At 34.0% G+C, this 14,021-nt stretch overlaps 1 protein-coding gene across 2 annotated transcripts in view; it reads right to left on the bottom strand.

Annotated features, from left to right (window-relative positions):
- The window catches only part of LOC113227339 (adenosine 3'-phospho 5'-phosphosulfate transporter 1), a 16,253-nt gene extending 5,996 nt beyond the window's left edge, over positions 1–10,257 (bottom strand). Inside the window, exons 1-9 of one of the 2 annotated variants that reach the window (XM_026460234.1) lie at positions 10,135–10,257; positions 8,504–8,614; positions 5,979–6,082; positions 5,143–5,336; positions 4,827–5,051; positions 4,121–4,271; positions 2,323–2,534; positions 1,495–1,620; positions 73–528 (exon numbers count right to left, since the gene is read on the bottom strand). In XM_026460234.1, coding sequence (XP_026316019.1) covers positions 379–528; positions 1,495–1,620; positions 2,323–2,534; positions 4,121–4,271; positions 4,827–5,051; positions 5,143–5,336; positions 5,979–6,082; positions 8,504–8,614; positions 10,135–10,157 — 1,296 coding nt within the window. In that variant the 5' untranslated portion in view covers positions 10,158–10,257 and the 3' untranslated portion in view covers positions 73–378. Of the gene's footprint in view, positions 1–72; positions 529–1,494; positions 1,621–2,322; positions 2,535–4,120; positions 4,272–4,826; positions 5,052–5,142; positions 5,337–5,978; positions 6,083–8,503; positions 8,615–10,134 lie in introns of those variants that run through there. The other variant, XM_026460240.1, reaches the window with a different exon arrangement.
- Between the last annotated feature and the right edge of the window lie 3,764 nt (positions 10,258–14,021).

Raw genomic sequence — 14,021 nt, 5'->3', positions numbered from 1 at the left:
TGCATCGCGTATGCATCGCGTATGCATCGCGTATGCATCGCGTATGCGTCGCGTTTGCATCGCGTCTGCATCGCTGCTTAAAGTCGCGCGCGTGTGTAAAGGTAGACGATTAGCCACTGCATCGCTACTTCACAGCGTTAGCATCGTGTTTGCATCGCTACTAAAAATTACCGTGTGTAACTGCTCTTTAACACGCAAATCTCACAATATATTCTATTGTACCTCCTTACGATCCGGATGCGGCCGAGTAATCAATTTTAATTATCGAATTAAAAGTCGTAGTAGTCAAGGGAATGATTAAACATCGCTCTCAACGCAGAGTCTGGTCTGTCCGTTGTTGGTGAGAACGACTTTGGTTTCGAGCGGGGTTGGTGTTCGCTAGATGTTAGCGGGCCCCTTGCGCCGGCGCAGTCGCTGTTGGCAGTAGACGCGCAGGAGTACGGCACCGAACACGAGAACCACGCCGAAACCACCGCCCACTGATACTTTATGACCGTATACAATACACGAAAGAAGAATCGACACCGCCTGTAATGTTGATTTTATTTATTTCAATACCTTCATGTAAAGTTTGTCATGTTATAACGTTTTCAAGGAAAAAAGATAAACGACTACGAAATTAAGGGAGTGACAAATTATAAAGTACACAATACTTTTAAGTAGGGCTCGAAATGGTGAAACTTCGTAAAATTAGGTCAGTTGAAGGCTAGATGTCTGCAAAGTCGGTACTGAAATCCTCAACAATTGGCAGAGTGAGAATGACCAAGAAATACGTATAGGGAACTTTTAATTCGAAACAAAGAGTCAAAAATATGAGCGAATACGCTTCTCCAAGATCGCATATCAGAAGTAAGTCATTTCTAGAATACTCTATGGCAAGAACAGGTGTCTCTTAACGTTAAAAAAATTCAAAACATTAAATCGAACTTTAAAATTATGAAATGAGTAATTACTGCAGGGAAAACAGAAAAGCTCTCAGTGCCATAGAATGCGTAGAAGTCTGGAAATCAGACGTGAAAAACTGAGTAATCTGTTAAAGTGAGAAAAAGAAATAAATATTAAATAAATATTAGACAACATCACATATGTTGCTCTGATCCAAAAAGTAAGTAGCTGAAGCACTTGTGTAATGGAAATCGAAAACAACGACGGCAACACAAACACCCAGACCCGTGACAATATAGTAAGTTAGTTTTCTACACTGAACCGAGCGGGGATCGAACCCGGGACCTCAGAGATGGCGACCCCATGAAAACCTGTGTGCAAGCCACACCGCGGAGGCCGTCGAAATGAAAAGAATTTTAGGCATTAATTCTATAGTAAATATTAATTGGGACTCTTTCAGGAATCAGGAAAGTAAGGCCGTTTTCTAGGAACGCGTAATTAGAGAAATGAAGATAATAAGTGAACCTGGTTTCACACTACAAGCTACCTTAAGGAACAATCTTTTACTTTGCACAAGAAGATCGAGAGTTTAAAACAGAAGTTACTGACCTGCCTAAGTGTCATGATGATAGTGAACACGACAGCGCCGAACTTGGAGACGGTGTGGTAAATTATCAGCTGTCCGATGGCCGAGCTCACCGATAACAGGAAACAGTCCGACGCAAACACTGGGTGCTGCGAAAATTACATTGCAACTCTTTACTGCAAATTTAATAATAAATCATAATTTTAATAAAACAAAATGACCTCAAAAGTTCGTTGAATTACAACTATTTGCCAAGTTTTATTTAAATCGGTTACCGGATATTGCGCAAAATCGGATTCAACGCCTAGTTTGCCACCCTTAAAGGTGGAATATTTTCTTGTAATTTAAATGGGACCAATACCGAAGTACCGTCTTTCCAACAAAAAAGAATCATCAAAATCGGTTTACAACTGCCGGAGTAATCGCGTAACATTTTTTTTATTAACCTATTATGTCCCACTGCTGGGCAAAGGTCCCAACAAAAAATACAGTGGAATTGAGAACCTCCTCCTATTTTTAAGACGGTCAAAAAAACAAATTAAAGACAAGACAACAGTGTTACATTTACGTTTGTAAACATTTTATAATAAAGAACCCGTATAAATTTTATTATTAGTTTATTGTCGTATACACCTCCAAAGGCAAAAGTCTTCGCTGAACCAGATCACAGTTTACACGCATTCAGTTCCCACCAAAACTACCTGTCATCATCTTCATGGATGTTGCTTTTACAAGTGCCAATACTTATAGCGTTTATAGTAAACAATAAGAAAATGTTGAAGAAGCCAAGTGTGACTTTGATTTTTATTCTTACGTACCACAAGTATAATAATCTTTTGAAAATAACGTACCTGTAACAACGCTATGGAATTCATAGTGGACGAGTGATGCAAGAGTGCCGAAGCGGTCAATAAGCACGAGAAGAGGTTAACCCCACAAAGCATCTGCATGGAGTTGCAGTTGTACTGCATGAAAAGAGCGTCCTGCCACGACGATGTGAAACTGTCGCACATCATGTATAGCGCAAGGAGCATAAACCCAGACATCGTGGTCATAGTTGATACTGAAAAATAAAGCCTCTATAACACTGTCCATATGGCCTATTACCCAGAAAATCGGTGAGGAGAATAGGTGTTTAAACAACTAATGAGTTCGTTAATTTGATATCCGTATCTACTTAGTGAGTTGGTGGTTCAAACGTATTTATTCTCTTCGTTTTTTTGGATAATGAATTTTTCGGGCTTTTCCAAATAATGATGATTGACGTCCACTACGAGTTTTAAGTAATAATGATTTTAGTCCCAGGGTGCTAGACTAAGTAGCTGAAATGGTAGCTCTCGTAAGTATGGCCCTTGACATTGTTCATATTTATTGCATATACCGCAAAACTTAAAGCACGGAATTCTTCATCCTTTAAATTAAAGATAAATCATACCAGCTACTGCGGTTAGATTTTGCAAGATCATAAAAACTATTAATACCGGTAATATATGTATATAATAAATAAATAAATAACAAATAATAAATAACGCACACACTCAACATAGCCCCGCACTAGGCAAACCCTGTGTCGCGGGTGCCATGGACACACACATAGACAACCACAAATTACACCCAAACTCACGAGAGAAATAATTGTAGGCCATACAACTATTTCTCTCGGCCCGGGAATCGAACCTGGGACCTCTGCGTGGCAGTCTGGCATGGTAACCGTTCGGCCACGGAGGCAGTTATAATACATGTTTTTATTACATTTATTTATACGTACATCGTAAATCATCATTATAAATAGAATAAGACGTAAAACGCTTTCAATCACGTTGCCCAACTTTTGGACGTTTCTCGTATTGCAAATTAACGTAACAACCGAACTAAAAAAAATAATTGACTTAACTCAAAAAAGTATAAAGAAAATTAATACAAAAGTTGGGTTACACGTATTACGTTACGTATACGTTGGGTGTCACAAAAAACTACAGTTAAATTGTATGTTGTATATATTATTTATATTGAAATTTTAAAAAGTACTAAAAATAAGTAATCATATTACGTGAACATTATTACAATCAATAAATATTAATAATATATTACAATAAATAAATAATCGAATGACAGAATAGTTGCTTAGTAACAAATATATGCCAGGCCTCCGCCGCAATTCCTGAACTCAGTATCAGAGGAGCCTCCTAGAATTTGGTCTACTTGGCGAACTCATGCAAAGCCGTCATTCACTTGAGCCGTCTGACACCTTGTAAACTTCAAACTCCCATCTACGGTCTGAACTATAGTTATGAGCCTGTACTTGATCTCCAGGTTTGAATTCCCTGGTAGGGATTTCCGTATTTTAGGGAATAGTTAGGTGTGAGGATCTTCTCACTATTGCAAAATAAAATAATCTATATTTCTTTTTATTTTTAAAGATGAAATATATTAATTTTATCCAAAATATTGATTTTGATATATTGATTAATATTGATTTCTTAGACGAAAAAAAACAAATATGTAACAATAATAAATAAAATAACAGAATAGAATAAAAGCATACACTAATACTTAATAAAAAAAAACCGCCACCATGACAAAGCGTTGAGAAAGCACACATAAATAAATAGAAAGATGTGTCTACACTATGCTTACAATCTACCAAACCTGCGTTATCGTCGTGGCTGCCGAACATGAAAAGTACCATGCCCACCGATATAAGACCAGCCGTCACGTATTCGTACAACTCGTATTTGTTCCTGGACACCACTTTGCCCATCAGCATCACCGGTATCACTTTACATGACTTTGAAAGGACCTGTGGCGTAAATAGTGTCAATATCGGCTATAGCACAGCAATTATTTGATTTTTACAAGTGTAATAAATATATAGGGGGCCTATAGGGAGCCTTATAAAATATTTAGCCGACTTTTGAGGGCTAGTTAATAACATTCCAAACGAATTTAAATCATCTGTTCTGAAATTGTATTCTTTTAGCTTTTGATTGAATGATGAATTATTACAAGAACAAGAATCGTTCAAAAAGGATATTTGATATTATATGAACAGTGTAATTAGTCATGGTAATACTATTTTCTCGTTATTTGTCTTCAGAAAACATCAGACCGCTTTATCCATTATATACGACCCCAGTTTATACTGTCAATGTAAAATGAAAGTAATTTACATATCCTCGTTCTTCCTCTTCCTCTATCGTTTGAATAACGCAAAATAAAACAAAAATAAGTTTTATAGCACAGGTACATGAGTGAGAAAGTTGTTTTCACTTTATTTGCCTTTTTATATGATATGATAAAAAGCGGTAGAAATAGTTTCTACAAGTACGCATGTAGGTATCAAGTTTCGACATACCTGTGTAGGAAAACTGACGTACTTAAGGGCTTCATACTGACACCAGGCACTGATTACATTAGTGAGAGAGCAAAAAGAGAACTTATAAAGTGGCGCGACGACAAGGTGTTTTCGCATACAGATGAGGCGCGCTAGCGCGATCGTGAATGCTAACAGCCGGTTAATAAATACGAGGAATTGAGAATCGTTGAACCTCAGCAAACTGCCGTCGGGCATCACATAGTTCTGTAAAAATCAGAAATTAAAACTATAGTTCACTAAACACTAAATTGACTAATATGAAACTATAATGAGTAAAGGTACGCGTTATCCTCACCTGTGTCATTATCTTTTCTTGGAGCAAGCCCCAGACTAAATAGGCACCCATTAAGCCAGCAAAGCAGAACGCAAGTTCAAGGCTCTCACGAGCTGGAGTCTCATCAACTTTGAGAGGCTTCACCGTATCGGGCATCCGCTCATTCGGCTCACCGAAGCATGCGACGAGACACCGCGAGAAGCACCCATTGCTGACTGCAATGTATTTTATGATAATTAGCATAAAAATATAGAAGTAGTTCGAGAATAATTTTTAGCGTTTCTTTAGCGTTCAGGTGGTCAGACGGCTTTCCATGCTTATACTTTTCAATTCAATTTCTAATTAATTAAACATTTATTGTTTTACTGTTATCAATTATACATTTATATTATCACATAATATGTTTCGCTACACCATACAAACGCGTGAATATAAAATACGTGACATAAGCGTTGGCAAAATCTTGGAAAATGTAATTATTTTGTGAGTGTACTATGGCCTCTATGCCTGCCTGGTAATAAAACATAAGGTTTATTTATGGCGCCTAAGCAGGAAAGTACTTATAAAAGTAGTAGAAAGTAGCTATAAATAGTTAAACATTTTATCTGAATTGGTAATTTAAAAAAAAGTTAAATATCAAAACCCATAGTGTAAAAATTGTCAAAAACGAAGTAACTTTTATTCATGAGTACGTACAGGTTCACGAATACGACAAGTTAGACGCTCAATATTTAAATTCAACTCTATACTGCCTGCTATAAGCACTAAGTATCAAGCATGATGTGATTTAGCTGTACAATGAATAACGTGATAATAATTCATAATGATTGCTGCTGCTCGTGTATTTATCCACTTACCTATTTTATCAAAATAATTGGTTTTATCGATATATTTATACATGATAAAGAGCGGTAACAAAACTGTGGCATATCCAGCAAAGTTGAGCAGCAGACGGAAAAACCTGAAAATAAATTATAATGAATAAATAACAATATATTTTAAATTATTTTTCATTCCAATCATCCTCGGCTATGAGCCTGTTGCCCAACGTTACAAAGAAAACCTCGAAGGCTTCTTCTCTTGTTTCTGGAAAACTGTGTTTTTAGGTAGGTACCAAATAGGTACTAGATGTCATCAAGGTGATGACCATAGGTCGGAAAAAGGTGTTCCAGATATATAGACATAGCTACAAGGAGCGACATAAAGTTGTTAAAACAACCAAATATTACTTATTTATTTTTTCCAATTCACTACATCGTACTTTTTACTGCATCAAAGGACAAGCTACTGAACTAGGAAGTCAAAGTTGGATTTTAAAGTAATTCTAATGGTGCCATGATAACTGACAACCTGGTTGCCGTTCCGTCAATGTGACTGTCACTATGTGGGGCGCAGTGTGGCATCTAAAGTTAGGGAGGGGCGGAGAGTGAACATTCTTGTTACTTTTTTATTCTCTGGTTTGGTAAAAGGTACTGCATGTACTGCATGTTTTTACATAGCAATTAGAATTACTTTAAAATCCAACTTTGTTTTGTTTTCCTAGGTTTTGTCTTACGATGCAGTAAAACCGTTTCCGGAAATCCGGAATTCGAAAAAGTAATTAATTAATATTTGGTGGTTTTAACAACTCTATGTCGCTTTTGGAAGCTATGTCTATACATGTATCTATATATGTGGAACACCTTTTTCCGACCATTGGTGATGACACTATAATAGGTAATTGATGTAGTTTGAAATTAATTTTGTAATCTGTATTCTGATAATATTTGATGTTTAATACATTTTTTGAAAAAAAAATAGTTTTTTTATACAGTCTGCACATGTCATCATTTATCATCAGGGTGATAAGCGGCAAAGGTACAATAACTGTCTAATGAAATATACTTTTATCTGTGAGATGTCCTGCGGCTAGTAACAATATATCAGATTTTGTAGTTTTAGTACAATTTCTGCTTAGTGTTTCATTGGTAAAAGACCATTTGCAATTTAAGTTGCAATTAGGACGGCTATTTTTTACTGACTAGTTTCTTGACGTTTGTGGTCAAAAGACCCAGTAGGGTATACCAATTTGATAGATTAGTCGATCCAGTTTGTCTCCTTGCTTTGATAGAATTATTTCTAGGTAACTCGTGATTCCCGCAGCAACCAGACCACATGTTTTCTTTGAATCTGATGTAATATAAAAAATTGCTTGTTTATTATCATTATTTATGACATTATGCTGATCTTGATTAGTTACATTGCTGTATTGTAATCTAGTTAAGTTTCTTTTATGGATATCTTGAAATACTCTCATTGAGGGGAAGGTAGAAGGAAAAGAACAAAAAGAGAGGAAAACGAAGAATAGCGCATAGTGAATAAATAAAGAAGAATGTTCAAGTGACCAGCTATAAAGAGGTCAATGACCTTGGGGAGTGGTGGAGGCTACACTCACAAGAGCCTGGGTCTTAAATAGAATGGTGAATAAGAAACATTCTCCAGCCTTTATATTTGCCACTGTGATCTCCCAAGCACAAGGCGCATTTGACCAGATTTAGTATATTTTGTAAGGCTGTCTGCAGCCTGCGTTATGGTTTTCTTCAAACAATTCTTTATATTATCCTACTTACTGCTGGCGTCTTTAGTACTGTGACAAAGTTTTTTTTTCATATTTGAGATCTTAATACTTGTATGGCAAATATCATGGAAGAAAAACACCATGGAAGTGCCTTAAGCCTCAATTACTACCAGAACTGCTGTGTCACCAAAGCTGACACATTCATAATTTTAAACACTATGAAATCTTGATAATGATTGGTCATAGTTTCTAATATAAAAAGAAATAACTAATTCTGGACTGTTAATATTATTTAAACTTTACCCTGATAGCATATTGTTAAAAGTTCAACATCTATTACTGCAAGTAATAACGTTTTGATATTCATATTGCAAATTCAATTAACTTACTGCCTCCCTGGCCAAATGGTTATCATGCTGGACTGCCATGCAGAGGTTGCAGGTTCGATTTCCGTGGCAGGAGAAATATTTGTATGCCCTACATTTATTTCTCTCGTGAGTTTGGATGTAATTTGTAATTAGACTATGGGAAACCTTGTATTGCGAGTGCCATGGACACACCATGGCATTCGCAATACAGGGTTTCCCTAGCACGGGGCTAGTAAAAAAATAATTTGCTGCTATCTAGGTGAACAATTATCAACTATGAGTAGCAGTAACATCACATTCGAGATGTTTACTTAGTTCTCAAAATAGAAGCGACCATATTGCAGCTGTATAAGGAAAGCTGTGAATGGAAATTTTATTAAAATGATTCACCCTAAGAGTCTATTTATTCTTTAGTAACATCTTAAATTCTAGTGTAGAGTATAATGTAGATACATACCATGAATATTCCATATTGGTGAGCGAACCCGACTGCTCATAAGCTGTTAGCAGTTCTTTATACAGATGAGCAAACAGCCATGTTGACAGAGAACAGAGCCCTATCACCAGCCTATTAACAATGAAAAATATAAATACTCAATACTCAATATATTTATTGTATTCATATGGTACATACATCTCTTAAAATTACAATAATGCTACACATATGAGCCCTTTAATAGGGACAACAATAAGAGCAGAGGTAGGCCGAGGTTTCAATTATTAATTAATAGTATTGTTATTTATCAAATATAAATATAAAATAAAAAAATATGTCCTGTAATAAGAAACAAATACGTCATATTATAATAAGAATTATGTCACTTGAAAGTTTGAATTTAATTAGATTACAATAGCATAACTTTATAGTATATAATTAACATTTATTTATTATTTAAATTTATTATAATACTATTACTATTATTTGTCATCAAAGTATTCATTTAAATTGTAATAGCATTTATTAATAAGATGTAATTTTAATTTATTTACAAACAGTACTACTAGAATACTTGTCATCGTTTTTAACAATGGAGCTCATTGAATATCCTCACCGACATCGAGTGGTTGAGTGAGCTGTGTATGTGTAGCTGAGATCGAGGCAGAAGCAATCTAATGCATGGTCTAAAAGTGTGTCTAAATACTTGGATAGTGTTTGTAAAATTTTAGTATGTGTGTGATATATTAAAAATAAATGCATTTATCCACCAGCAGTTTAAGATGTATATCAGCTAAAATTGGAGCTTTTGGCCTGATGATATGAGTAAAATATGAAGTCCTTTAGATTTGAAATACCCATTTGCCATTTTTCAATTCTGAAATTATATATGAAAATGTATAAGACTTGATATTAAAAGTTTAAATAGAAAGAAATAAATTTATAAATAAAATATTTCTCGAAAGAAAGAAAGAAATATTTCTCTAGTATGAGACAGTTTCGTATAAGGTTTATGAAAATTGAGATCTGAATAGTCTTGCATCTTGCAAATACAAACACATAATAATACATAACGCACAAAAATATTGGAATATAGCAGTTACTCAACTTTCGACATAGAAACAATATTATCCGCTGCTAGTTGTAGGTGCTGTATATGGAATGACAAAAAATAATTTAATTTTGTTAAAGTAACTGCAATTGTATCACTGAATATTTGCCATTTTGCCAGTTTTGAGCATTACTGTGTTGCGATATCTTTTTGTGTTGTGTCCTTATAATTATGGATTAGAGATTTATTTTTTAGAGTTTACTGTTGCAATAGTATGATACTAATCTAATATTAATGTAAAGTGCAGACAGAAACCAAGCACTGTTTTAAAATATTTCAATACATACTAGCTATCTTCTTGATACATTACTTAACTTTGTAATACTGGTCCCTAACAATTTTTCTAATGTCTCATTGGTCTGTGAAAGAAAACGATTTATCCATACATAAATAGGACGAAATTGTTTCAATATATCATCAGTACGTTGTTGATCGTGCGATTATTAATTATCTCGTGATGCAGGTCTAGAAACCTTTGTATTACGATGACAAGTTTGCTTTTACGATATTAACGAAAATTAAGTAAAAACATTAAACTCACCCAATAGAAATTTTGGAGCGCATTTTGACTCTCACCTCAAACACTTATACACTACTTACAGATGTGGCACATCACTCAAAAGTTTAAACTGTTTGTTTTAATCGAAATACATTTTCATAAAATCTATTGTTATCGCTGTCCGAACACCGCCTGAAAAATTACACATTTTTTTTTAATATTAGTTTTACGGCATCGGAATAAATCCACCAAGCCAAATCGTCAATCAATTTTTTTTTTCCTATCTTTTAAACAAAACTTTTTTCTTTCAATGTGTTTATTTGAAGGTATCTATATCTCTTCAATGGTGGAAAAAATGTATGCATATATATATTCATAAGTCTTCGTATTATGTAGTAAAGATGGCAAGAGGCGAGGGATGTCTTCTTCTTTATAAATCTTTAGTAGGCCTACTATAAGAAGCAGTTTTTGCACACTGAAGGTAGGGCAATGTAGAAGTAAGAAATCGAGAGTGGCTTCATCAGTATTACAGTGTTCACATGTAGCCGTGAATTTTTAAGTTTTAATCTGTTCAAATGAGCTGCGAATTTTCCATGTGCAAAGCGTAATCTGTTGATGGTTGTTATAAATTTTCTTGATGGTGATTTTAAGTTAAAGTACCAGGGTTTCGTGGGAATATACTTCTGTATTTCTCCATACCATTTTCCTTTCAATTGTTTCGTGTATTCCCAATCTCGTGACCAAATATCAAACATACGAGTTTTCAGTAGTTTTCCTACTGAATAGTAATCGGTCATAGGAACTGATGGTGGTGAATAATAACATGATGATGGATCAATTTTATTAATGTTTGGTACATTAATTTTCATTAGACTATCCTCAACTTCGTTCCCCGTTATTCCTGAATGTGATGGCACCCATATAAATTCTATACGTTTATCTTTAATTTCATATAAATATTGTCTGATTTTAATGATATATGTAGATATTAGTTTTGTAAGATATTTGATTACTCTCCAGGCAATTCAGTACACTTAAGGAATCAGCTACGATAAGGAAAAAGGAGTGATTGATGTTTGATAAATATTGAAGTGCCGCATATACAGCATAAGCTTCAGCTGTAAATATCGAAGTATTCTTGTCCAGATTAGAGCAGCGGCCAAATTTAACTGTCGAATCATAATAGGCAGCTTTAGCGTTATCTTTGGTTTTGGATCCATCTGTGTAAATATTCCGATATTGTTGCTTCTTGTTACTAATATACAACAGAAATTTATCATTATTTAGAAGTTTTTCTTTGCAAATCACAGGACTCACAAGCTGGATTTCCAAAGTACTAAGTACCCACTGCTCATTATGATCTATGTACTTACATAATCTTTTTAACTCATTAATATGTTCCCCTTGTAATAAATTGTTATCTTCAAACAAACAAAAATATTGCCTATTGGCTAAAATTTTCATTGTGAATTTTTCTGTAAGATATTGAAGCCTTACATCAATTGGACATATACCAGCCTCTATCTCTAAAGAATTAATGGGTGTAGAACATATGGCACCAGTTATGATTCGAAGACCTTTGTTTTGAATGACTTCCAATTTTCGAAATAGGGATGGGCTCATAAATTTTCCAAAAACTATTAAACCATAATCATAGTGACTTCTAACAATTGCCTTATAAATGATATTTAAAAGTTTGGGGTCCATACCCCAACTTACACTCGCTAAATGGCGCATTATATTTACACTTTTTTGGATTTTATTCACTACTTTATTAACATGGGAACCAAAAAGCATTTTTGAATCGAATACTACTCCTAGAAAATTCTTTTCCTCAACTAAACTTATTTTTACAGAACAATATTTTATATTCATATGTACAGGGTTAAAATCAAACTTTTTACCAAATAACATTGCAGAACTTTTAAGGGGATTGATATCCAAATTTCACTTTGTGTTATAATATTGATACATACAATTTAAGCCTTCATTGATAGTGTTTTGTGCTTGTAATAAATTTCTACTAGATGTGTACAACACAATATCATCAGCGTACTGTAAAAAATATAGATTACTCAACTTCAGGAATTGATGTAATTGTGCAGTGTATAATATATAAATCAGAGGTGATAGTGTTGCTCCTTGCATTACGCCTTTAAATGCCTTCTTTGGGCCATATAAAGTATGATCAAATTTAACATAAACTGTTCGAGAATAAAAAAAATTAAAAATCCATTTAGATATTTTGCCAGGAATGTTATAGCTATGTAGAATATTGACCAATTTGAATAAATCGACATTGTAAAATGCACCACTAACATCTAAAAACACACTAATCAAATAACTGTGATTATTGAAAGCATTTTGTATGTCACCACCAAATTTCAACAAACTATCTAAAATACCACGACCTTTACGGAATCCAAATTGATCAGGAGGTATAATATACCTTGATTCTACATATAATTCTAATCTATTTTTTAACATGTTTTCGAATATTTTTCCTATGCATGGAGATAATGATATTGGTCGATAGAAGTCGGCTAAACTTGGATCTTTATCCGATTTTAAAATATGAACAACGGCAATATTTCTCCACGTATCAGGTATCAATGAGATACCTTGCCATAGATTATTAAAATTTTCAGCAATACTAATTTAGCTGAGCGATGAAGTCGTTTAATTAAAATATATGGAATGTCATCTATACCAGGTGTGGTGTCATTTTTATTATTTAGGGATAAATGAAATTCTTCTTCAGAGAAAGGCAAATTTAAATGAACATTTAAGTCATTACTTTCAAATAAATCATGAAGTTGTTCGATGTCATTATTACCTGATGATCTATTTGATGCAATTTTATCTAAAAAATCGTTTATGAAACCATTAGTTTTGGATTTTGGACTTGATTTTTTTCTATTAAAGACTTTAACTAATTTCCCAACTGTACTGATAGGGGTATTTCTATTGAAACTGGTGCAAAAATGTTTCCAACACAAAATTTTCTGTTCTCTAATAGTTCGTTTTTTGAGTGCATCGATTTTTTTGTAAATCATATAATTTTCCATTGTTGGATATCTTCTATAATTATAAAGTGCTAATTTGCTCTGGTTTACCGCATTAGCGCAGATATCGTTCCACCAAGGAACAGGTTTTAGAATTTTTTGCCCACTATTAATTATTTTATGTACTGGAATAAATTGTTTTCGTAAATCAATTAGGATTTTACAAAAAAATTCATATGCTTCAAGAGCATTTTCTTCGATTAACAACCGTTCAAAAAGACAACAAGATTTATTAGTGTATTCTACCCAATCAGCTTATTTATACAAAAATTTTTGAAAACATTGTGAATATTCATATCGATCGGCTGTAATGGTTAAATCAACTATAGTAGGGAAGTGCAGGCTGCCCAAAGTATCATCAGAATATACTGACCATTCCGCTGAAGCGGCTAAAGTTGAAGAACTAAATGCAATATCAATAGCTGAAACTGATTCATTAGGAAGATTGACTGTGGTTGATGCACCAGTGTTTAATATACACATATTTAAATCATCTAACAGATCAATAATTTTTGTTCCTCTAGGATTAATATTACCTGAACCAAAAGCCGTGTGTCGTGCGTTAAAATCTCCCATAAGTAAAATAGGAGCTGGCAGTGAACATAAAATGCTTCTTAAAACAGAAATTGGAAAACGACCCTTACATGGTGGACAATACACACCCAAAATTGTAAATGAGCTATCTGTTGTTTGTACTTTTATGGCTACGGTTTGAATATTATCATTACTTACAATAGGAATTTCGGAACATTTAATTGCGTTTCTACATAAAATGGCAACACCACCTTGCCTGGTGCCGGTATCATTTCTGTTGTCTTTACGAATGATTTGTTCATTCGTTCCGATTCGCTCTGGAACTTTTGG

The sequence above is a fragment of the Hyposmocoma kahamanoa genome, unplaced genomic scaffold, assembly GCF_003589595.1.
Source record: "Hyposmocoma kahamanoa isolate Upper Pololo Valley unplaced genomic scaffold, ASM358959v1 100021, whole genome shotgun sequence".
Classification (NCBI taxonomy): Eukaryota; Metazoa; Arthropoda; class Insecta; order Lepidoptera; family Cosmopterigidae; genus Hyposmocoma; species Hyposmocoma kahamanoa.
This window is presented reverse-complemented; position numbering and strand designations above follow the sequence as displayed.